General features: G+C 33.4%; 1 protein-coding gene across 1 annotated transcript in view; it reads right to left on the reverse strand.

Annotated features, from left to right (window-relative positions):
- Positions 1-3,017: 3,017 nt before the first annotated feature.
- The window catches only part of MAGT1 (magnesium transporter 1), a 32,681-nt gene continuing 8,413 nt past the window's right edge, over positions 3,018-27,285 (reverse strand). Inside the window, exons 4-10 of the mRNA XM_016132644.2 lie at positions 12,480-12,620; positions 11,857-11,997; positions 10,988-11,077; positions 10,311-10,374; positions 6,625-6,699; positions 4,236-4,326; positions 3,018-3,078 (exon numbers count right to left, since the gene is read on the reverse strand). Of these exons, the coding sequence (XP_015988130.2) occupies positions 3,063-3,078; positions 4,236-4,326; positions 6,625-6,699; positions 10,311-10,374; positions 10,988-11,077; positions 11,857-11,997; positions 12,480-12,620 (618 nt within the window). The 3' untranslated portion in view covers positions 3,018-3,062. The remainder of the gene's footprint in view (positions 3,079-4,235; positions 4,327-6,624; positions 6,700-10,310; positions 10,375-10,987; positions 11,078-11,856; positions 11,998-12,479; positions 12,621-27,285) is intronic.

Here is a 27,285-nt window from a genome sequence, read left to right on the forward strand (position 1 = left end):
GCAGTAAAATGGGAAACTGGTAGGCATTTCCTTAGAGTAATTTGCTGTAAATTACTTCACTTCTCTGGGGCGGGTTTTCTTTCCGCAGTCAAAATGAAGAGGCTGATTAAATGGTATTAAGGTCCCTTTAGTTTTAACTTTCTGTAATATTAGCATACTATTATAGTTGTTGATCTCATCCATGCTTACAACTGAGCAGAACTCATTTAAATCAAGATCTGATATTAACATATTGGTTCCAAGTGGAACCTCGCTAAAATGTATTTCAAAGCCTATTAAAAAATTCGCAGCTATAATGGCCTCCACAAGCATTTCACGGCTTCCTCAGAAATCTGATTGCAAAACATCCTACATTTCAATTATTTAATTCAACACCAAACCTGAATATCACAAATGATATCTATTCAAAATTTAAATATATATTTAATATTTTGCATCATAGAACAGTGGTCCTGGCAGGACCACGGAGGTGATTTAGTCCACTGCACTCAAATTAGAACAAAGAAACAGGTCCAGAGAGGTTCACATGACTTGCCTATGGTCACATGCCTAGACAGAAACAGAGTAAGGGCTAAAAGCTATTTAAAAAACCTGATCTCTACTTCTTTTCCAGTGTTTCTACTTCATGTTGCAAATGTCCTGTTGTCCAGTCTCAATTAACTTGATAATCAGTCTGGGTAACTGTTTCAAATCAATTATTTAATACCGAAAGGGAATTACATAGTCACAGTGTTCACTGACTGGGACAAAAGCTAAATCAATCATTGAAAACAGCCATTCATCTACTTATCCTGGCTGTTTTGCCTAATCTAATGGGTCACAGCATTAATGAAGGACAGAATGGAATTCTGGAAGAATATGTCTTAATCTAGAAATACGTAAGGAAACTGGCCTATCAAATTCACTGTCATTAGGACAATAAGAAATTTAACTATAATTTCAAAATGGAATATCTCAATATCACAATTCTAGTTTAGTGTTTTAAATTCACCCCTCTTTAGATGTTAATCAAAAACTCAGAATTTAGATTGAAAAAGTTTATTGATATGGTCAAAAAGCAAACAGCGAGACATTTGGTTATCTTTGCCACTATAATCATTTTGCATAGTATTTTAAAATGCATAACAAATAATATTCAAACCATTACTAGAAAAGTAAGAGTCTACTTAAGGCACTTTGTATGAAAGCTATTTTCAAAATTTCCACAAATGTAACACTATTCTAAGTGTAATAAATTTGCTTTCTACAGAGTTTAGCCAGAATGTAACTTTTCTTCTTACAGAAGAAAAATGTGCTCTTAAGAGAGACAAAAACAAATGCAAAAAAACCCCTGTCATTCTTTCAATGCTCATGGCAAATTATCTGGAGCTATACAGATTACATGGCAGTAGTATTCCCCTGGTCAGTCCGTACAAATCAGGGCATCTTAATACAAGTCTCATAAGAATGACAGCATGAATTTATTTGGCCTGAGACAAGTACAAGAACAGCAGATAAGGAATCCAGAATCACAATTTACAGGGAGTAATTAACAAAAAGTGGCTCCACCGTAGAGTAAAAAGTCAACTGTATCCCCCCATCCACCAAACCTAATAACAAAAACAAGCAAAAACCAAAAAACAAAACAAAAAACCTCACATAAAACATTTCTTTTTAGACAATTATATCCATCTCTTTCTGAAAATTTCTAGATCACATGGAAGAGTTATTAGATGGTAAATAGTAGCAGGCAGTCACAGTATTATTTTAATTCAATACTTCTAAGATTTCTTAAATTTTTTTCACAATCACAATCCTTATATTTCCATTATAGTGGCATTTCAGGATACTCTTCATAACTATGGGGGAGGTTACAGCTAGATTTGATGATAACCATCAACTTTCATTCTTCATAGAAATTTGGTTAGTACATATGGTTATTTCCATTGACAGAATACAAAGACAAAATTCAAACAAAACCTATTCAAATGTTTATTTTGTTTCTCCACTTAAAGTGAGAAAATGAAGGCTAAAATAATAGAATAGCTTTTGAGAAACATTTACTTTCTAATCATAGGCAACAACTCAATACTTCATGATTTTCTTTTCCCAATCTAGGGAAGGTCCTTTTCCTAAACATAAAGGTTAATGAAATATGTTGTAACTGTAATATAGAAATGAACTTAACTAGATGAACCTATCTTTTTCTCTTAGGTACAAATGAAATAAGTGACAATCTCTAATTTGCAGAAACATTTTAGACCATTTTTAAGTTACACTGATTTTAGCACTAAGCTACATTTTTATTATAAAATGGTCTGCCTTAAATAAAACTAGGGAGATGACAGAACCTGAAATCTTCCTAAATACAAGGTAATTACCACCATACTCATGCAGAAATAATAATCCTGTATCGAGATACTTTTTAACATCCACAGCTACCAAGAAGCATTGCTAGCACTGTATATCAGTAGGAAAGATGGAGGAGGAGGAGGATTGGCTAGTCTTTTTTTTTAAAAGGCTAGACATGTACTCTGAGGAATGGTGTTCCACTTGCAGAAGACCACACAGCACATATGATTTCTCTACTCAAAAGGTAAGATGTGAAAAGTATACATATGCATGCAAAATGGAAAAGCTAAGAATGGATTCCTGATATAATTGATCTGTAATAGGCATATGCAGGAACACCTGGTCAGAACTGTCTTCCCCCACCTCTGGATAAGATAATATAAAATTAGATAGCCAGAAGTTAACTAAAGCAGTTTCGAATCTTGTTCTAATTAAAATGAAGTAGTTTTAAAATTTTTATATTATGTTTAATACTACTAAATTAAATGTTCCATAAAGTTCACTGGGAACTGAAAATAAAGAAAATTGTATACAAATACTTCATGATTTTGACAGGAAATTGCTGTTAAGGCACTACACATCTTCTTTGGTTAAATGATTAACTATTTAAACCACTTGAAAAAAAAAGAGGTAATACAAAATACACAAATTGTATTCTTCTTTACACACACACACACAACTTTTTCATTTTTCAGCTTCCGTTAATCCAGTGTCTATATCTCTGTATCCTTTTAGCTCATCAGAAAGCTGAAACAAAAATATATATCAATCTGTTACTCTCTGAAAGAAAAGTAGGCTTTACTTGAAATAAATACTTGATTTTAACAGATCAGAGTGCTTGGGTGAATGTATAAAAAATTTGGGAGTATCAATAACAAAAATTGAGAAACCCAGAGAGACTAAGTAGTCTTAGGAGAAAAAAAAAATAGATGTAACTTCAAGTTAAAATATCTCCTGAAGACAAACACCAATTAAAAATTGACTCAACCACAGTGATCAGAAAGTAACAGAAGTCCCAGCCAAATTATCCTTGCATCTCAGTTAGTATTCTACAAAGGAGAAAATATTTTAAAATATACTTACACAGAAGAATAAAAGTATAAAGTTGGAAGATTATGTCAAGAATCAAAGTTCTAGTAGGTTTTGGTCTTAAATAAATTTGCAAGAAAAAAATGTAAAAGAAGATTAATTTATGTTGTTCATTGATCAAAAGACATCTAGGAATGTCACAATGTAATGAATCAACCAGGAAGATGTTCAAAATTATCTACTGAAAACTTGTTAAAAATATGAAAAATGAATTTGTATCTCAAAAATATTACCTGATATACTTTACCATTAGCGTTCATAACTCTTTATACAACAGAACAATGTTATAGTAAAAGAATAGGAATTATAGTAACTGGTACTCAGATTACAAAACTAACTCACAACATGCTCCATTACATAGGTACATTTCTCTTGGCTATTAACAGAGTAAAATCAAAAACTTATAACCAGGAGAATAATTTCCTCTTTGAGCCTTAGAGATTTCTACGAACATTTCAAGCCAATCAGACCTTCTTAAACTTTGTTATACTCTCTACAAACTGGATTTTAATCAGACATTATGTTTGTGCCACCTAGAGAGCATTGAAAAGTATAAGTGAGAAAAAAGTGATGTCAGAATAACTGAAAGATGTTCCTGAGAAATCACATACTATTTATTGTCCATTATATCATAATTATCCTATATTAATTTTTATATACAACATGCCTAAATGGAATCAAAACCTATTTCTTTACTTTAGAAGCTAGAATAGTCTAGAGGTAAAGCAAAAAGAAGGAAAAAATATTATAAAGCAACATCAACTGTAATCATTGTAAATATAGGCTATCGGTATATAAATGAGAAGCAGTCATACCTATATGGATATCCATGATATTTAGATCTGAATATAGAAAGCATCCAACTGAAGAATAATACAACAAGTCCAATACCAGCTATACACATTACTGCAGAAAAACAAAAGGAAAGTAAAATGAGCAGGTTAAGTGTAATAAAGGACCAGGGCATAAATTTTAATCCAAGAGTGAAAAACAAGGATTATAATTAACTGGTAAATCTCAATTTGCCAACCAACAATTTTTATCCTCATTCTTATATATTCAGGAGTCTTCCTTCTTTAATTTATTCCGTTACAATAGGGTAGCTTCATTTACAGAGTTGTGTAATTTAATTTTATGAAATAATGAATTCCTTTAAAGCCATGACAGTCAAGAATTTAGTGTTAGAAACACTTTTACTACTGGCAAGTAAATCATTCAATCACTTATTAAACTTCTTTTAAATCCTTAAAAGTGGCCTTAATGTATTATTGATAAATATTGACTTAAAGACATCTGATGACATCATTGTGACAGCCTCATTTGAAAGTACTTTATTCATGCATAGGTAACTTCACTGCCTATATGAGGAACTTATTAAATACGGATTCTTCATTTGAATAATGGAGGGGAAAAAAACGCAATTCTTAGCCCTAAATTCATAGCTTTCTCCATTAATCTCAGATGCTGTGGTTTAACATAGCAGTTAATGACCTTAATTAAGTCTAGATACTGACCCTACAATATTCAAGTACGATTTCCATAACTTGAGACTCTCTGAGTCCCTGGACTAAGACTAAGAAGTATAAAGGCAGGGATGTTGGAAAGCATGTGTGCTACAGCAATGTAAGTGCTAGTGTAACATATTTATTGGTTAATACTAAAGATAAATTTTAGTTTTATTTTATTTAGGGAACAATTCTTACCCCTTTTTTAATTTCCACACAATATGATTAGAGGCTAAAATGTAAACATTAAAAATATTTTTTCTGAGTATTAATACATGCTCATTGTAGTTTTTTTTTCCTAATTAAATGTACACATAAAATATTTATACAGTATCACTCTATACATTTGTATTCTACTTTTTTTACATATCTAAAAATAGGGCAGTTCCTGGTACATAGTAAGTGCTAAAGGAATGTTTATTATTTGTGATTATTTCATTATGTCACCAAAATGTTTTACAATTTAAATTCATGCCAGCAGTGTAGTACCCTAATCATGAACACTGAAATAGGTAATTTTTAAAGTCAGGCAATTAAAAGATGTATATTGACTGAAGAAAAAACTGATACATGTGTTATGTTTTTCTAATATGTAAAATTTCATTTTAATTCAGCAAAATAAATATCTCCTAAATTTGAAATCCAATGTCATCATCCTTTTTACTATAAGAAAAAGTAAATATATTTAGCTAGGTTAATTTTGATGACATTTAACTTTTTAATTATCACAGGAAAACTCTGACTTACACAGATTTCATATAAGTAAAATAAAATTACATTGTTAGCATTTCTTTGTAACAAATACCAATGTGTGAATATTCTAATACATAAAAAGTCCATACAAACCAATAGGAAAAGGACTAAGACTCTAATAGATAAATGGCAAAAGATAAAAAGATATTTCACAGAAGAAAAAGCACAAACTGCTAATAAACATTTAGGAAAATATTCAACTTCACTAATAACCAAAGAAGTACAAAATAAGATTTACCCCTTATCTGATTAGACAACACACACACACACACATTTTTAATGAATGAGGTTACCTATTGCTGATAAAGTTACAGTGAAACAAGTGTTCATAAATATTATTCATAGAAATCTAAATTACGACATTTAGGGAAACAAATGTGGCATCATCAGTTTAAAACATCAAAAGAACTGAAAATACTCATACACAGGACCACACAGTCATTCTATTTCTAGGACTCTAAGAAATTAATATGAAATGAGGAGAGCTTAATATACTATGATAGTCACTGAAGAACTATTTATTATAATGAAAGTTAGAAAAAAGCGAAATGCTTAAAATCAGAACAGTTAAGTAAATAACAGTATAGAGTACAAATTTAAAATTATGTAGAGGAAAATTAGTGAATTATTTAACTCCAGTTCAAAAGAGTACAAAATTCAAAATTTTATATACAGTTTTAAAGATGTTTTTACAAATGGAAAGAACAGTATTACAATATTAAAATTATTAGTTTTTATAATGATGGAATAATGGGTAATTCTACCTCCAAATGTGTCATACTCCTATTTTTCCCCATGTTTTCTAAAATTAGCATATATTGCTTTTATAATAGTAAAGAAGTAAAATAACATATTTATAACCAGGGGGGAGAAGTGATTAAGAAGACATTCTTTTTTTCTGTATTGAAGGAAGAATTATTACATTTTGGCATATGATATGACTTACTCTTTCGTTTTCCAATATCCATGTCAGATGTAGCAGCTTCACATAAAAGCACCATCCCTAAGGTAACCCCACCATCTTAGAAAAATTGTTTAAGGAGAAATTCACACAGACACAAAAGATATACCACTGTACTATTCCTAATCTTTCATCAAAAAATTTAAAATGAATATATGAAACCACAACTTTTAATTACAAAACACTTGAAATAAGCTTGTGTCTATATAGCATGACAATTATTTACTATAAAGATATAACAAAAAATACTAAGGTGGGAAAATTACTTCATTTGTACAAACAAAATTGACATTTTAAACAAATGTCTCAGTATCACTTATAGATGAAGTGAGTTTTCATGAAATTATACTTTGAAATAATCTTCCTGGACAGTCTTTCAACTTTTGTTTCAACCTCATATTTAAAAATATTAAATAGACATTTTGAATATTTCAACCACCCTCCAAAAAAGTACACACTTGAAATAGCCACCATTTAGCAAGAATAGCAACAAATTTTTATTTGAAAAATAACTTCTGAAAAATTCTCCAGAATTTCAACAATTAACTTTTAAAGTGCAAATTACTACTAAACTATCTAATTTCATCCTTATCTAATAAAAAAAGAAAATCCCACATGCCATAAGCTCACTTTTATTCAGCTTAATATAGAAGCTATGTAAATGCAAAATAGACCTACTCAAGCAAATAGGTAACACATGGTATGGGTTGAATGCTAAAATAAGCAAAATCAAATTTTAAAGAAAATAGAATGTATTCTAGTAGAAAAGAGAGATTCATCCTGCAGTTTGGTGAATACGAACAGCAGGTAAAAATGCCCAAATAATTATGCATGCATACATGTACAATGTATGCTACCGCATGTGGGTATAATTAAACAGAAAGGGAAATATAGTGTTCAGATAAGGCCTGAATTTATAACTGGCTCTATAATTTGTCTATTCATCCCTTCATTACCATCTTGCACTCTCTCTTCAATAGCCTCTTATTAGGGATGATGCCCATTCATCATGTTTTTAGTTGCTTAGCCAAGTCGTCTTCTCCAGAGATTATTTTTTTCGTATTGAGGTTCTTTATAGCTAGGTACATGTAAAAATTGATCATTTCTATAGACTTTGGTTACAGGGTACTTTGATTAAAGGCAGAGACCTGTTTTTGGAATGGTTTGTTTCTGTATCATGGTTTGTGTGCTTTTTCTTTGAATGAGGTTTCCATCTCCTAACATACCACCAAGGTTTTTGTGTGCTGTTCTCGCTTATCAAGAGCTATGACGTACTTCCACATGTATTAATTTACTGATGCTCTGGGATGGTTACACAGTTGTGTTCCTTTTGTGAAAATTCATCAAACTTATAAATTGTGAACTTTTTTTGCATGAATACAATATTTCGAATAAAAAAAGTTTAAAATATAATTTTTGGTGTCATTATTTTTTAAATTTATTTTATTAGTTTCAAGTATACAGTACACTGGTTAGGCATTTATATAGTTTATAAAATGATCCCCCTAATTGCTTTTTCTTTCCTCTAGCTTTCCACCTAGCCATTACCTTAATGCTAACTGCATTCCCTATGCTGTGCTCCCTATCGCCATGACCATCTATCAACTACTAATTTGTACTAAAAGTTGCTTAGATCAGACAATTTATCATCTAGTTTACTTTATAAATTTCTCAGTAAATTGTACAGTATTAAAAAATGGTAAATATGTGGATATTTTCCAAAATCATAACTACTATTTAGTAATAATCTCATTATACTCTTATCAATATTTCTATCAAAATTCTTACCAAACTTTGAGTTTTGAGTCTTTAGGCATTGTGTCCACTAATAAAAGGGGGGTTTAAGTCTTCTGTAAAGTTCTCTACCTCTAACAAAGTTAAATAGCTTTATTAATTATGACCATACTGAGTACACAGTACTTAAGGTGCTACCTTGTAATTGGTACATGTGTCCTTTTGTCCCAGTACTATAAACTCTGTAGACAAATCATGCATTCATAACATTTAGCAAAATAATTGCTCAGAAAATATTATCTTCCCAACCGCTATCAAAAAAGCAAAAACAAAATAGGAAAAAAAATATCACCTTGAAAAAAATTTCTATTTTGCATCCTATTAACCAAAGTTACAAGAAATCCTATATTCCAACAGGCTTACAATCTGTTCTAAATGTATGTGAAACCTTAATCTAATGTTTAACCTTTAGGCAGAAGGAAGAAGTAAGAAAATTCCCATTTTTTAAACTTGTATAATTATATTTAAAAATTTAAGACAAAGCTAAATAACCAACAATTTACATATCAATTAATTACTATGTTACAATTTTAACTGCCCTTTTGCTCCACCTTTCAATTTCAAAGTACAATTAATTAAGAGCATTTCCGGAAACTGAAAATTTTCCAAGGTATAATAATTTAATTCACTAAGCTATAAATGAACATTTTCAACTTAAACTTTTAAATAATTTTAAATAGGTCAGACAGAGAAATATAAATACCAAACACTCTCTCTTAAATGTAAAATCTAAATATATGTATATAAAGAACCAAGCTCACAAATACAGTGGACAGATTGGTGGTTTCCTAAGGTAAGGGTGGGAAGTGGGAGAAATGGGTGAATTGTTTTTTTGTTTTTTAGTTTAAATAAATTAAATAAAAATAAATTTTAGAATTTGAAAAAAACATAAGGTTTGGGTAATATTTTTCTTGCAATCTTCTTTCTTATCATAGAGACAAGGTATTTATTATTAATCTTTTCAGCTCACCATTCCATGGCTGAATAGATTAAGTCTCCTGACTCCAGGCTGAATTTTAAGCAGTAAATTTATTTTTGATATTATATAAGAACATTGTTTTGAGGAAATATTTTCCCAAATGTCCTTCAATTGAAAGCAAAAGCTTAATTTTTTTCAGAATTTTTCCCTTAAAATATCTCTATTAAATCACTGACATAGTAAAATAAAATGGGGAAAGATATACACATTTACTAGAGGTGGTGTTTCCAGGGATTTTGATTTTTTCTTTATACTTAAAATTACTGTTTTCTTATTCAATGAAGAATAATCTCTAAAATCAGAGACTTGCTCAAATTAGACATTCCATTCTTGACTGGAAGGATCTAAGACACTCAATTTACAATTTCTAAACAGCCTCAATTTACAACCAAAGTACAGAGCTTCAAATAAGGAGTTTCTCAAGACAAAATCCCACATTTATCTAAAGTTTGTTGTTTCCAGGAAACAGAACCTTGTCTATTTCACAGTCCAGAACTGATGCTGACCCCTTTATACTTAGCCTGGTTTTGCTTTTAGCTTATCAAAACACTGCTTCATTTATATTACACCTAACCCTCACCCCTCCCCCAAATCCTAGAACAACTCTGTCTTTCGTTAGGTAAGATGTGTGCCTTGGTTCCTCTGGTTCCTCTGATATGCAATCTCCTTTGTAGCAAGATCCAATAAACCTGACTTTATGAGACTGCAGGTTTGTCCCTGGTGGTCTTTAGCTGATTAAGATAGATAACATAGTAATATGATTCCAAAGATATTATGATTTGCATTAATAAGAGAGCAGCCTCAACCAAATGTAGAGAGAATACCAGAACAAAAAAATAAATTAATTGAATAAAATAAATTAAAACACAGCACCAAGGACTTATTATAGAGAGGATACTAAACAGAAGAACAATGTGTGTTTCAGCTACAAACTGGGCCTGGCTGCTTCCATGGATATAATTCTGGGGAGGAAAAAAAGACGGAATTAAATCTTTAAATATACATTAAATTTTGGCATCCTAATTCTAAAATGGACAATTTTCAAACCCCATGAATTATTAATTCACCGTATGTATGTAAGCATTGGGTTTGTGGTAGTCATCAGCAAATAAATTTAGCTAAAATAAAAGCTATTTCTGTGTTTTTGTCTTTTTACTGTAGTTACACTATTTTTTCAACAACAGAATATATAAGAAAACTAGTATTTCTGAGTATGAGACCATAAGGCACAATAATGTAAGCTCCATGAAGACAGAGACTTTGTTTTTGTTTACTATATTTAATAATGCCTAGCACAGTGCCTAGAAACAGTAGATATACAAGTACCTGATTAATATATTTAGCTGAAGGCTAACTTTCATTCTCAGCCAGGTCAAAAGGATTCACCAGATAGGATAAGGAACTTTACAACTTCAAGAGAACTGCATCCTGATTTCAACAGTTGAAGTTCGTTAATAGAAAGATTGAAAATTCAAAACTAAATCTAATTCCTTCATATACTGACACTGGTCTCACAGGATAATCATTAAGATTAACTTTGGTATACAATCGAAAGGAATCCTGGACTTCTCTTACCACATGTCCTGTGTGGGGATTCTTATGAGCATACGGTGGTCCTCTTATATGATTCCACATTTGACCAGATGTCATAGCAAGCACAAAACACTAGGAAACAAAAAATAATGAAATACTCACATAACATGGTGACGCTGTCCACCCCCACCTTGATTAAAGTGGTAGGTATATGAAAAGTGCATGTGCTTAAACAATATATGAAGAACGATTTTTTTCAGATGATTTCTTTTTTTATTTAAATTTATTGGGGTGACATTGGTTAATAAAGTAATATAGGTTTCAAGTATACAATTCAATAATACATCATCTGTATATTGCATTGTATGTTCACCACCCAAAGTCAAATCTCCTTCCATCGCCGTATGTTTGATCCCCTCTACCCCTTATCTACCCTCCCCTTTCTCTCTTTCCCTCTGGTAATCACTAAACTGTTGACTGTGTCTATGAGATTTTGTTTGTCTTGTTCATTTGTTGCTTTCAGTTTTATATTCTATATATGAGTGATTTCTTGATTAAGGCTTATATTTCACCACAAGGATCACAAGAATCAATATCTACTTTAAAAGAAAAATTATTTAAAAATTTTAAAATTATAAATAAGCTGACACAAGTTTCAAAATTGAATACTGAAAAGCCTTTTACAAGAATATTTTCAAAAGAACTGCAGATTTTCATAGGGGTGACATTCTATCATTTAGGTTGAACAAAAACTGGGTACAATTAGATCCTCTAAGGTCTGGTCATGCTCATGAGATAATGAAAGAAACAAACTGATTTTAAGGCAAAAAATAAAAAAATATATAAAATCCTTTTCCACTATTAATAAACAAAATGCTACTTCAAACAATTTTCTTCTAAAATTCACTCACCAAAGCTGCAAAAGCCCATCCAGTTTTATTAAAGAGAAATTCCATATTGCTTCTTCGAAGATACACAAGTCCACCAATAACAGCTAAAAGCAATCCCAACATAAGAGGACCGGCGTAATTTGGGGGTCTGATTACTCTAATCTAATGGAGAGAAAAATATTTTAAAGTATGAAATTTATTAATTAATTATATAGGTCAAAATAATTTGATATGAAAGCAACCACAATCAGTGTGATTACTTGCAGGAAAAAAATCATACTTTTTATTTTCATCCTATTCAAGAGTCTACAATGAATCCTAAATTCAGGATGGAATAGGTACAATGTTCTGTTTAACCACAACATAACATCTTTCAGATTAAGAAATATTTGCCAAGTACAACTAAAGAGTCCATGGACTTAATAAAGTCAAAAGAGTGGTTTCCACGCTGAATTCAATAAAGCAATAAAGGATGTTTTATAATCACGCTCTTTCAGCACAATGATTCTGTTATATGTTACTTATAAAGGGACTATCCAACTATTATTATCTCAATGATATGGGGACGATACCAGTTAGGATCTCTCAGTAAGATTCAAAAGGGATCATGGTAAAGTAACTTTCTACAAAGTAGAGAAACTTACATTGACATCAGTTCTGTCAGCAATCCACCGGGCAATCTGCTCAGCTGAAAAACCACGCACCTGTAACTCATATGTATCACCTCGTTTAGGTTTCCCTTTTGCAGGAAAGTTGATGAAAGTTGGAGCTGAATTCATGTTTAGCTGAATAAAAAGTAGTCCATGAAAATGTAAGTTATTAAGAAAATAATCTTAATGGTAAATTTTACCTTAAAAATTAGTCATTTTGTAAAGATGAGAAAGCCCATGTTTAGGTAGGTTAAGTGATCTGCTTAAGGAAAGTGGTAAATGGCGGAGCCAGGATTCAAACCTAAAGCTGCTTGTAATCTTAATTATACACTTTACTTATAAAGTGTATAATTTCCTAACTAATAAATCTACATTTTAGTCCTTTTAGGATAGAAAATCTCCCATACTATCAACACTTTAATCTGTTCAGAGCTAATGAAAAAAGGAATGCATTTATGAGAATCAAAATTGTCTTATGTAACTGAGGCAAGCCCCAAATAAAGTTTACGCTCAATTTGGAGGAAACAAGATCAGGATAAGATAGTGCTCTAAAACTGCAATGAAACCCAACACAATTCCAGACAAGAAAAAGGTAAAGGAGTTCATTATCATCATATCAGTATTACGAGAAATGTTAAAAGGACTTCTTCGAGAAGAAGGGAAAAAAAGAAGACAAATATGAATAATAAGATGGCAATAACTATATACTTATCTATCATCACTTTAAATGTAAATGGATTAAATGTTCCAATAAAAAGACATAGGGTAGCTGAGTGGATAAGAAAAATAAGACCTATATATATGTTGCCTACATAAGACCCATTTCAGATCAAAAGACACACAGTCTGAAAGAGAAGGAAAAAGGTATATTATGCAAATGAAAACAAAAAAAGCAAGGGTACCAATATTTATATCAGACAAAATAGACTTTAAAACAAAGACTATAATAAGACAAAGAAGGATATTTAATAATGATAAAGGGATCAATCCAACAGGATACAACCCTTGTAAATATTTATGCACTCAACACAGGAGTACTTACATATATAAAGCAAATATCGACAGGCTAAAGCAAAAGATTAACAGTAATATAGTCACAGGAGGTGACTTTAACATCTCATTGTCATCAATCAATGGACAGATCTTCCAGACAGAAAATCAACAAAGAAACAGAAGCCTTAAGTGACACATTAGACCAGAGGGATTTAACAGATATTTTTAGATAATTTCATCCCAAAGCAACAGCATCATTCTTTTCAAGTGCACATGGAACCCACATTATTTACAATAGCCAAGACATGGAAGCAGCCTAAGTGCCCATCAATGGACGATTGGATAAAGATGTGGTAGAAATATATAATAGAATGTTACTTGACTATAAGAATGAAATCTTACCATTTGCAACAACATAAACAGACCTAGAGGAAACTATGCTAAGTAAAAGAAGTCAGACAGAAAATGACAAATACCATATGATTTCACTTATATGTGAATCTAAGAACAAAATAAACAAAATAGAAATAGACTTGTAGATACAGAGAACAACTTGATGGTTGATGGATGGGATGAGGGGTTGAGGGGCTAGGTGAAAAAAGAGAAAGGATTAAGAACAAACTAGTAGTTACAAAATAGTCATGGGGATGTAAAGTACAGCATAAAGAAAATAGTCAATAATATGGTAATAACTATGTATGATGCCACAGAGTATGAGAATTATCAAGGGAATCACTTCATAAATTATAGAAATGTCTAACCACTACGCTGTACACCTGAAACCAAAATAAAATGATACTCAATGTCAACTGTAATTGAAAAATTAAAGAAAAAATGTTTAACTACGCTACAAAATATTATATTAAAAACTCTGAAATTTAAAAAAAAAAGCCAGTATAAAATGTCAATTCTAAAAGGTTCATAAATGTTTACTGATAAACATCACATTCTCTTTTCTCTATGATAAGACCATGGTATGCTTAAGAAGACAACATTGGAGTTGCTAAGGTAAAGAAACTGACTAACTCATCTGTATTACATCTTTCTGACATGATATAACTGTACTTGTCGAAATCAAAAAATCTAACTACATCCAGGGAAAAGATGCTGACCGTCAGATGCAAGCCTTCAGGTCTCCTCAGCAGGTAACCCTATAATGGAGATTGGCTTGTATAAAATGACTATAATTTAAAAACAGCCAATCTAATAATCTAACTCCCTTGCTTTAATTTAATTCTATACTCACAATAAAACCCTTCTAACAATAACCTTTTAGACTTTCTCATAATGGGATAGGGCATACTGATTAGTAGATATGATTATTTTGGTCTCCCTAGCAGTATAGTATGATGAATTAATGAATTAATAGATTAGCCCTTTGGTTACCAACACCCATGAATTTTCATGGTTTGGTGAGTGTGCACAAACTTTTCGGAGCTAGATAAATTCTGGCTACACTATTAAAATTCAATTTCTGGGTCTGCAAAGCTAAGAACACAGCATTCACTCCACCAAACTGCATCTCAAATTTTAGGCCAAACTCTTCATATTTGTTTAGCTATACCACTTTGAATTTCTTTTTAAAATATGTTTAAAAATACCAGGTAAAACATGGATCTATTTCCCTTATGAAATTAAAAAGAAAATTACAGAGTTGTAAGGACCAACCCCAGTCCATCTGTGCAGCCACTATTACCATTTCTAGATCTTTCTGAATATATATATCTATCTATATCTATCTAACTATCTATCTATCTATAAATATATATCTCCACAGAAAACATAATAATGCTTTGTCTGCTTTAACACGAATGTATTATATTAATTGTATCATTCTGCAATTTGCTTTTTTTATTCAACCATGTTAAAAGATCTATCTATGACAGTACATATATATCAACCTCACTCATATTTTATTAATTATGCTATTGTTAGACTTTAAGGGTTTTTTTTCTAATTAAAAACAATATTACAATGTACAGCTATGTACATATCTCCTTGTATACCCGTGAGAGTGTTTCTATAGAAATGGAGTTGTTAGATTATAGGGCAGAAACATTTAAAATCCAAATGGATAGATCCCACTTGCTCTCCAAAGTAGCTATAACAATTTATACTTCTACCCATCAATGTAGGAAATTATGTTTCTCCACGTTCTTGCCAAAAATTGACATAATGGGTAAATATTGTATGTCACTGGAATTGTAATTTGTATTTCCATGATTACTAATATAACATCTTTACACTAAATAAGTTCTTTAAAAATACATTGTAAGCTAAAGCCATAATCAACAACAAAACTGATTTAAAACTGGGTAAAGGATGTGAATAGACACTTCTCCAAAAGAGATATACAAATGGCCAGTAAACACATGAAAAAATGTTCTACATCACTAATCATTAGGATAACACAAATTGAAAACACAATGAGACATCATCTCACACCCATTATGTTGACTACTTTTAAAAAAAAGTGAAAACCAGAAAGTAAGTGTTGGTGAGGATGCAGAGAATTTGGAATCTCTGCACACTGTTGGTGGGAATGTGAAATGGTACAGCCACTATGTTAAACAGTATGGAGGTTCCTAAAAAAATTAAATATAGAACTACCATATGATCTAGGAATTCCATTTCTGGGTATATCAAAAAGAAATGAAAGCAGGGTCTCAAAGATATATTTATACATCTTTGTTCACAGCAGTATTATTCACAATAGCCAAAAGGTGAAAGCAACCCAAGTGTCCACCAACAGAAGAATGGATAAATAAAATGGGATATATACATACAGTGCAGCGTAATTCAGCCTTAAAAAGGAAGAAAAATTGTGACAAATGCCACAACATGGATGAACTCTGAGAACATTATGCTAGGTGCTATGAGCCAATCACAAAAATACAAACACTGTATGAGTCCACTTACATAAGGTACCTACAAGTAGTCAAAATTATAGAGACAGAAAGTACAATGATAACTGCCAGGGGCTGGAGAAAGAGGGCATGAGGAGTTATTTAGTGTGCAGAGTTTCAGTTTTACAAGATGAAGAGTTCTGGAGATTGGTTGTACAACAATATGAATGTACTTAACACTACTGTATTATACATTTAAGAATGTTAAGATAGTACATTTATATTTTCACACAATTAAAAAAGTTTATATCTTGTAGGCTTTAAAAATCCTTGGACTTTAATGAGCCAATGATTTACTATTTTTGGTAGGTATTGCTTTTCACCCATGGTTATCTTTTATATGTTGTGGCATATGACACTGTTATTTGGAGAAGGACTTGAATTTCTTCCACAGTTGGACATATTATCATCCTTATACCATTAACTTTAACTATAGCTCTAACGTGGGCATTGATATTAAAAATCATTTGATATGGAAGAAAATTGGTTTTGTATTTGTACAAATTACTAACAGAAATTCTTTATACAGATCTTGTTAAAATACATGGAATTAAAGGTTTTAGTTTCCAACACAATCCCACTTTGAATAGCAGAGAATAAGAAAGTAATTTCTTAAATTTCACAAAGTATTTCCTTTGGTCTAATAAAGCCTAAGTACACTAACATTTTAGGTTGAATCATGCTTTATAAATGTACTGATTTTGATTTATGGAACTGTGTGAAACTAGAACATGACTAGCACAATGATATACTGAAAAATGAAAACATTGAGCCATTTGTTCGACATTTACTGAACATCTATTATGTGCTTAGCAGTGATAGCTATATTCTTAAAGGGACTATCTCACAACTATATGTCTAATTCTACCATAAGACAGAAAGAATGTGAATATATACATGTATAACAGAAATATAAGGAAAGTAGTGTGACAACACACAAAAAGGGGTGACTCACTGTTCATATGCAGGATCTGAAAAGGCTTCAAGGGAATATCTGAAATGAGGCTTACAGGGTAAGCAGAATTTTGAGAGGGGAAAGAAAGAAAGCAAGGGAGAAAGGATATTTTATAGGAAACAATCAACAATGCTGAAACAAGATAGTACAGGATAATTATGAAAAAAGGAGTACAGTGCAGGAAGTGAGGAGGACTAAGGAATTTTGACTTTAGTTTTTATACCGCTATTTCCAAAAGCGTACTTCACAGAATCTAACCAAAATGCTCCATTAATTTGTCTAATAAGTTGGGAAATTCTGCATATGACAGTCCACCACTGGAATGGAAGGTGTAACACATATCAGCATGGTAAAGTCTGTGTGAAGTCCAATGTTGGGAGATAATTCTTCATGGGTTTCTGGTGTTTCTGCATGACTGCCTTTGTTCTGGATGATCTTCTGAAGGATGTTTGTATAGCCTTAGAAGATACAGAGTCTCCCTCCAAAGAAAAGAGCATGCATGCTTACTACCCTTTATAGAAGAATTGGGTTTCTAAAGCTTGGAGTTCCTCTTCCATAATGTAACCCATTGGCCCTCTTTGCATTGTAGTATGGGAAGTAGGGGTTGGAGGACTGGTGCAAGAAAGTGCTGATATTTTGGATACTGTTGTTGCTATGAGTAATAAAGTCCTTTAACACTAACACAGGAGTGTCATGCCTTTTGCCAGCATTTATGAAACTGTGGCAGGATAACTTGTTAGCTTGCAAATAGAGTAAAACCTCAGACACTTCATAGTTCCTGACACCTTAAAGTAAAAAATAAAATTTAACTTTGTTTAATTATATTTAATTTCCCCAAGTATTCTTATTAACACCCTCTAGAAAAAACTCTGGAAATTGTTATAGTAGGCAATAGGGAGAGCGTGCTATATGGATAGTAAGTGAAACAGTTAAAAGGCTACTGCATTAGTTCAAATGAGAGAACATGAGGGTCTTGGAATGTAAAGCAGGTATCACTATGACGGATATTGTAGAAGATGAAGAAGTATCACTAATGATACAGAACACAAGAGGACAGGTTTGAGTGGAAGTAGAAGAGACAGAAGTTTCATTTGGGACATAATGAATTTTTGGATTGGTAAGTCATTCATGTAAAGATGTACAGCAAGAAGTTATACCTGAAACTTTCCTTTTACATTTTATACAATTGAGTATAACATGCCCAAATATACAAGGAGTTAGATACATGTATCAAGAGACAAAACTGAATCTATGTCTTTGAATCTACTCATTGAATCTATGCCTCCTTATATGTGAATGGGGAAAGAACTATTACAGAGACTGAACTTAAAAATATAGTTGAAAGTTACGATTTCTGTTTGTGCATGTAAAGAACTTGGAAGTTTCCCCTCCATTGTAACAACAAAAAGCTGAACAAACTGAAAAATCAACAATTCTTCTTGGATCCCTAAGAGAGGGGAGGACACATGGCAAATGACTACCTTCAAGACTGGAGAGACAGACAAAAACAGGAAGTTACAGTTCATCTGAGCAGAGACCCACCAAGTGGAAACTGCCTCAGGAACCAATGCCAGAGGAAGAAAACCTGATCTCTAACTGATGAATTGCTTGAGACTCAGTGTGGACAACTCTGAGAGTTAAAAACCCCAGGGGCAAACAGACATGTGGGAAGGGACAACAATATTGTGATATTTACCTCAGGAGCTTGACTAGATTCTCACAGTAAATATTGAAGAAAAATTCCCTCATTCTTCCAGCAGAGGGAGGAGAAAACGAACCATTTGAAATACCCCAGAGCAGTGGTCCCCAATCTTTTTAGCACCAGGGACCAGTGCTCCTATGAGAATCTAATGCTGGATAATGAGGTAGAGCTGAGGCAGTGATGCTAGCGCTGGGGAGCAGCTGAAAATACAGATGAAGTTTCACTCCCTAGCCAGCTGCTCATGTCCTGCTGTGCAGCCCCATTCCTAACTGGCCCACGGACCAGACTTTACTGATCTGTGGCCTAGAGGAGTTAGGGACCTCTGCCCCAGGGCACTCTGTTTTTCTTAACAAGGCCTGCCCTTGGTGAAAACTGGATAACCAGAGCCTAACCAGCTGGGTGGGGTATTGTCAGAGCCTAGCTGATCTGGAAGAAAGAAAATACCCAACTCTAGCTCACTCTAGCCATCCTGTCCCCTGAGGGGGAGAAAAGAAAACTGAGAAACTCTTGAGTTCACAGTCCAGAAGCTCACTAAAAGACTGAGACCTAATCAAAGGACCTACAAAAGATTTCCCTCCCACCTCACCACTACATTACTAAAGGCAAATTTACAACAGTTCCTTTTACCCAGCACATCATGTCTGGCTATGAAGAAAAATCACAAGGTACATCAAAAGTCAAAAAAACATAATTTTAAGACACAGTGCAAGTATCAGAACTACACAAGGCAAGGGTATTGGAATTATCAGACTGGGAATTAAAAAAAATCTATGATTACTATGCTAATGGCTCTAAGGATAGACAGCATGCCGAAACAAGATGGTCAGTGTAAGCAGAGAGATGGAAATCCTAAGAAAGAACCAAAAAGAAATGCCAGAGGTGAAAAACACCTAACAGAAATGAGTAATGCCTTTGATGGGCTTATTAGTACACTGGACACAGCTGAGGAAAGACTCTCTAAGCTAGAGGATGTATCAATAGAATCTTCAAAATGCAAAAAGCAAAGAGAATAAAGTCTAAAAAAAGAACAGAATACCTAAGGAGCATGAGCCAACTACAAAAAGTGTAACATACACGTAATGGAAAGACCAGAAGAAGAAGAGAGAAAAGAAATATTTCTATTAGTAATGACTGAGAATTTCCCCAAATTAACAACAGACTCCAAATCACAGATCCAGAAAGCTCTGAGAACATCAAGCAGGATAAATGCCAATAAAAGTATATCCAGGCAAATAATTTTTAAGTTACAGAAAATCAAAGATAAAGAAAAACCTAAGAAAGAAGCCAGAAAAATATGACATCTTACCTATACAAGGAAAATAAGAATTATATCCAACTTCTCTTCAGAAACTATGCAAGCAAGAAGAGAGTGGGGTAAAATATTTAAAGTGCTGAAAGAAAAAAACACCATAAACTTAGAATACTGTACCCCGTGAAATTATTCTTCAAAAGTGAAGGAGAAATAAAGACTTTCTCAGACAAACAAAAATTAAAATAATTTCTTGCAAGAAATATTAAAAGATCTTTAGAGGGAAGGAAAATAAGAGGTCACAAACTCAGATCCACATAAATGGAGAGTACTGAAGAAAGAATAAGTCAAGGTAAAATAAAAACTTTTATTTTTCTTAATTAATCTAACACATAATAGTCTGTTCAAAATAAAACCAACAAAGTATTCAATTCTGTGTGTATGCTTATGTATGCTTATATATAAGTGAAATGAATGACAGAAATGATATAAGGGATGGGAGCAGGGAATTAGGATTATTTTGTTATTACAAGTTAGCCACACTTTCCATGAAGTAGGATAGTGTTATCTGAATTGAAATTGGATTCGCTGTCAAAGTATACTGCAAACTCTAGGGCAACTACTAATAAAAACAATGTGCTAAGAGAAAACATGCAATCATATAAAATGCCCAATTAAAATCACAAAAGGTAGTAAACAAAACAGCATGGTATTGGCAGAAAAACAGACACACGGACCAGTGGAACAGAATCAAGAACCCAGAAGTAAACTCATGATTATATGGGCAAATAATTTTTGACAAAAGAGTCAAAATCATACGGTGGAGAAAGGAAAGCCTCTTCAATAAATGGTGCTGGGAAAACAAGACAGCCACCAGCAAAAGAATGAAACTAGACTGTTATCTATCACCTACACCAAAATTAACTCAAAATGGATTAAGGACCTGAATATAAAACCTAAAACTATACATTGCATAGAAGAAAACATAGGAACTAACTCATGGACCTTGGGCTTAAAGAGGATTTTATGAATTTGAACTCAAAAGCAAGGGAAGTAAAAGTACAAATAAATAAATGGGACTATATCAAACTCAAAAACTTCTGCATAGGAAAAGAAAAGAGACAACCATCCTAAAGGGAGAAGATATTTGCAAACAACACCTCCGAAAAGGACCTAATATCCAAAATATACAGAGAACTCATACAACTCAATAACATCAACCAAAAAATGATTCAATCAGAAAATGGGAAGAGGACCTGAACAGATACTTCTCCCTAGAGAACATACAAATGGCCAACAAACACTGGAAAAGATGCTCAACATCACTCGCTATTAGAGAAATGCGAATCAAAACCACAACGAAATACCGTCTCACACTGGTTAGTATAACTATTATGAACAGGACAGTGATACCAAATGTTGGAGAGGATACAAAGAAAAAGGAACCCTCATCTGCTGCTGGTGGGACTGCAAATTGGTACAGCCACTATAATAAACAGTATGGAGGTTTCTCAAAAAACTAAGAATTGATCTATCATACGATCTAGTAATCCCTCTACTTGGTATTTACCCCAAGGACTTAAAAACTCATATCCATAAAGATATTGGCACACCGATGCTCATAGCAGCATTATTCACAGTGGCCAGGACATGTAAGCAACCGAACTGTCCTACGATAGATGATTGGATAAAGCAGCTGTGGTACATAAATACAATGGACTATTACTCAGCCATAAGAAGAGATGAAATACTGCCATTTGCGACAACATGGATGGATCTCAAGATAATCATGCTAAGCGAAATAAGCTAGACATAAAAAAGAGAAAACCATGTGATATCACTTATATGTGGGATAAAAACCTAAAAGCAACAAATGAACAGGACAGACAGAGACTCATGGACATTGACTCTAGACTAGTGGTTACCAGAGGGTAGGGGGTGGGGGAGGAGACGGGAGGTAGACAGGGTAAAGGGGGTCAAATATGTGGTGACAGAAAGAAATCTAACTATGGGAGGTGAACACACAATGCAAATATATGTATGTCTTAAGTGTTAAATTGTACACCTGAAACTTACTGGATTTCGTTAACCAATGTCACCATAAATGAATGAATGAATGAATGAGTTCAGAATGGTGTAGATGATAGAGGCTCTGTTCACCCCTCTGGGGACCAAATCAAAGTTGTGACAGAAACAAGGAGGAGCAGTAAAGAAAGATCTCCTGGGATCTAGATGAACAAGCCATACTACTTCAAAGAAATCCAGAAAAGTATGCTGCAACAGCAGAAGGTAGGACAGGGAGAGGACACGGGTCTGCCTGATTTCGAGCAGTTGAGTGAGACGGAGGCAATGGCAGCAGCTGAACCTTCTTAAAGGGGCCACGTCCACAAGTGGATTTTCGCAGTGATGGATCTGCTCACTCTGATGACCAGTGCTGATTCCGCTGTGCGCAGGGGGCACCAGGGACTTATAGGGAGACATAGTGTCAGAGTGAGGGCCGAAGCAAGATTTGCTCTTTACAGAAGTGCTGGCAGTATCCATCGTTCCCTGTTGAGCCTTCTCCCTTAACAGTGCTCTAGACAGAGGACCACCATAGCCGTGACATCATCAAACTGGATAACAGGTCACTCGACCCAGAAGATTCCCTGAAACCCCACCTCCTCCAGCTCGTGGCCCCACCCAAGCCACATCCATGTATATCCTCAGAGAGTCAGGTGCTCCTTGCTGAGGAGTGTCTAGACTCACACTGGAAGCGGCTGGCCTCAGTCTCTGGTGTAGCCTTTTGAGGCAACTATAAGAAAAGCATCTGTGGATTGCTTGCTGAATCTTAACAGGTGGCCCCCACGGGACACAGACTTCGGCTAAACTTGGCCTGCAACTGAACTCCTCTCAGGACTGTTCAATTGGACATTTATTTCACAAATCCACATTAATGAGACTGGGAGACTTAAGAAATTTGCTTAGTACATAGGAACAGACACGGAAAGGCAGCCAAAGTGGGAAAACAAAGAAGCAGAAACCACATGAGTAAACGGAACAGAGATCCACATATAATGGAGTTAAGTAATCTCACAGATGCAGAGTTCAAAACACTGGTTATAAAGATGCTCAATGAACTTTTGGGGGGAAGTGTAGATAAATTCAGTGAGAACTGCAAAAAAGAGACAAAAAACATAAAAATGGAAATGGGGATTATAAGAGGGAACCAGTCTGAAATGAAGAACACATTATCTGAGATGAGAAGTATATTAAATGAATAAACAAAGGAATAAACAAAGTGAATAAAGAATCAAATGCCCTATCTAGAGGACTGGAAAGCCAAGGACACGAAATCAGAATGGCAAGAGATAAGAAGTCAAGACTATAAAAATAATTTAAAGAGCATATGAGACACTATTAAGGGTCCAAATATCTGTCTGATCAGTGTAAATGAAGAAAATCAAGATGTTGAACAGCTGTTTGAAGAAATAATGATGGAAAACTTCCCTAAGCTGGTGATGGAAATGGACATAAAACCCCAGAAAGCTCAGAAAATTCCAAAAATCAGGGATCCAAAGAGGCCCACACCAAGACACATCATAATTAAAATGCCAAAGGTTAAATACAAAGAAAGAATAGTAAAAGCAGCAAGAGAAAAACAGATAGTTACCTATAAGGGAACACCCTTAAGACTGGTAGCTGATTTCTCAAAAGAAACTATGCAGGACAGAAGGGTGTGTCACAAAACATTCAATGTGATGAAAACCCAGGATCTACAATGAAGAATACTTTATCTAGCAAAGCTATCATTTAGATTTGAAGGACAGATACAGAGCTTCCCAGACAAAAATAAGCTAAAGGAATTTATCACCAAGCCAGTATTATAGGAAATGTTGGAGGGACTTCTTTAAGAAGAAAAAAGACCTGTATCAAAAAGAGGAATAAAAAATGGCAATAACTACATTCCTAACATCAACTACCTCAAAAGGAAAAGAATTAAGTGCTCCAACCAAAAGACAGAGTGGCTACATGGATAAGAAAATAAGACCCCTACATAAGCTGCCTACAAAAGACTTCAGATTAAAAGACACACATAGACTAAAAGGAAGGGGATGGAAAAAGATATTGCTTTGATGGATCTAGAAGGTATTTAAGTCAGAAAGAGAAAGATAAACACTATATGATTTCACCTATATGTAGAATCTAGGGAATAAAAAGCCAAACTAATCAAAAACAAACTCACAAATATAGTGTATAATTTGGTGACGGACAGAAGGGGAGGGGAGTTGTGGGGCTGGGAGGATGGAGTGAAGGGTTAAAGAAATAGAGTAGTAGCTGATGGATGGTCACAGGGATGGGGAGCATGGCAAAGGGAATGCAGTTACTATTAATATGTTTGCTAGGTGGAGGGTGAGGGGAGGGAGCAACTGAGGGTATCATTTTATGAACTACATAGATGTCTAACCAATGTACTGTATACTAGAAACTAATTAAAATAAATAAATTTTAAAAAATGAAAATAAATATTAGTGTTAAAAAAATCACAAAAGGCAGAAACAAATAAAAGACAAAAAAAGAATAAGGGTAAGAAATAAAATAGTAATGATTATGGTAGCTGTTAATCCAACCATATCAATAATCACCTTGAATATTAATGATTTAAATGAACTAATTAAAAAACAAGCTGTCAAGCATTATTCACAGTGGCCACGTCATGGAAGCAACCGAAGCGCCCTATGATAGATGATTGGATAAAGAAGTTATGGTACATATATACAATGGAATATTGCTCAGCCATAAGAGATAAAATACTTCCATTTGCGACAACGTGGATGGACCTCAAGATAATCATGCTAAGTGAAATAAGCCAGACAGAAAAAAGTATATATAAACCACAGGATATCACTTATATGTGGTATATAAACCTAAAAGCAACAAACAGGACAAACAGACTCATGGACATGGACTATAGACTAGTGGTTACCAGAAGGGTAGGCTGGGAGGCAGGAGGTAGATGGGGTAAAAGGGCTCAAATACATGGTGACGGAAAGAAATCTAACTAAGGGAGGTGAACATACAATGCAATGTGCTGCTATTTTGTACACCTGAAACTTACTGGATTCCATTAACCAATGTCACCATAATAAAAACAAAAAATAGACCCAAGCTCTCAGAGTGATTAAAGAATAAGACCCAGGTACATTCTGTCTACAAGAAATCCACTTTAAATATAAAGATTAAATATAGATTAAAAGTAAATGAATGGAGAAAAATATACCATGCTCACACTAATCAAAAGAAAGCAGGAATTGCTATATAATTTTGGACTTCAAAACAAGATAAGTTATCAGAGAGAAAAAGAGCATTACATAATGATATAGGGGTCAATTCTCCAAGAGTGCATAACAATCCTTAATGTGTATGTGTTTAATAAGAGCGTCAAACTATGTGAGGCAAAAACTAATAGAATTGCAAAGAGAAACAGATGAATCTACCATCATAGTTGGAGACTTCAACACCCCTCTTCAACACCCAATGGACAGATCCAGCAGGCAAAAAAATCTGTAAGGACAGAGCTGACTCCAATAATACCATCAATCAACTGGATATAACTGACATACACAGACTACTTTATCCAAAACAACAGAATACACATTCTTCTCCAGGTCACATGGAACATTCACCAAGATAACCATATTCTGGGCCATAAAACACACTTTAACTCAAAGAATAGAAATCACATAATGTCTGCTCTTAGACCACAGTGGAATTAAACTAGAAATCAATAACAGAAAGATAACTGGAAAATCCCAAAATGTGTCGAAATTAAACACATTTCTAATTAACGCATGGGTTAGAGAAGAAATCTCAGGAAAATTAAAAAATATCTTAAACTGAATGGAAATGGAAACACAACTTATAAAAATCTGTGGGATACAACAAAAGCAATGGTGAGAGGGAAATTTTTAAGCATTGAATGCATATATGAGAAAAAAAAAGAAGGAACTAAAATCAACAGTTGAAGTTTCCACCTTAGGAAACCAGAAAAAGAAAAGCAAATTAAATCTAAAGTTAGTAGACGTAATAATAAGAATTAGAGCAGAAATCAATGAAATTGAATACAGAAAATCAATAAAGAAAAGCAATGAAAACAAAAGCTTGCTCTTTGAAAAGATCAATAAATTTAATAAACCTCTAGTCAAGCTAAGAACAAAGAGAAGACACAAATGAAGACAGAAATGAAAGAAGGGAAATATTCTGGTTCAATATTAAAAAATCAGTTAATGTAATCTCTCACATCAACAGACTAAGAACAAATTACATGATATCAACAGATGCAAGAAAGGATTTGACAAAATCCAAACCTATTCATGATAAAAACTCTCAGTAAACTAGGAGTAGAGGGAAACATCCTCAACTTGATAAAGAATATCCACAAAAATTCTGCAGCTAACATCATACTTAATGGTGAGAAACTCAAAGCTTTCCCACTAAGCCCTGGTACAAGGATGTTCTCTCTCATCATTCATTTTCAACACCATACTGGAAGTTCCAGCTAATTCAATAAGACAGGAAAAGTATATAAAAGGTATATAGGTTGGGTAGGAGGAAATGTAGCTGTCTTTGTTCACAGATGACATGATCATCTACATAGATGATCCAACAGAATCAATCGAATAACCCTTGGAACTAAAAAGCGATTATACCAACAATGCAGTATACAAGGTTAAAATACAAAAGTCAATTGCTTTCCTATATATCAGCACTGAACAAGAGGATTTGAAATTAAAAACATAATGCTATACTTTAAACACACACACACACACACAATTCTATTTACATTAGCATTCCCCAAAATGAAATACTTAGGTGTGTGGGTGTGTGTGTGTGTACACACACACACACACACACACACACACACACACACACACACGATCTATAGGAGGGAAACTACAGAACTCTGATAAAAGAAATCAAACAACTAAAGAAATGGAGAGGTTTTCCATGTTCACAGA

The sequence above is a fragment of the Rousettus aegyptiacus genome, unplaced genomic scaffold, assembly GCF_014176215.1.
Source record: "Rousettus aegyptiacus isolate mRouAeg1 unplaced genomic scaffold, mRouAeg1.p scaffold_m13_p_9, whole genome shotgun sequence".
NCBI lineage: Eukaryota > Metazoa > Chordata > Mammalia > Chiroptera > Pteropodidae > Rousettus > Rousettus aegyptiacus.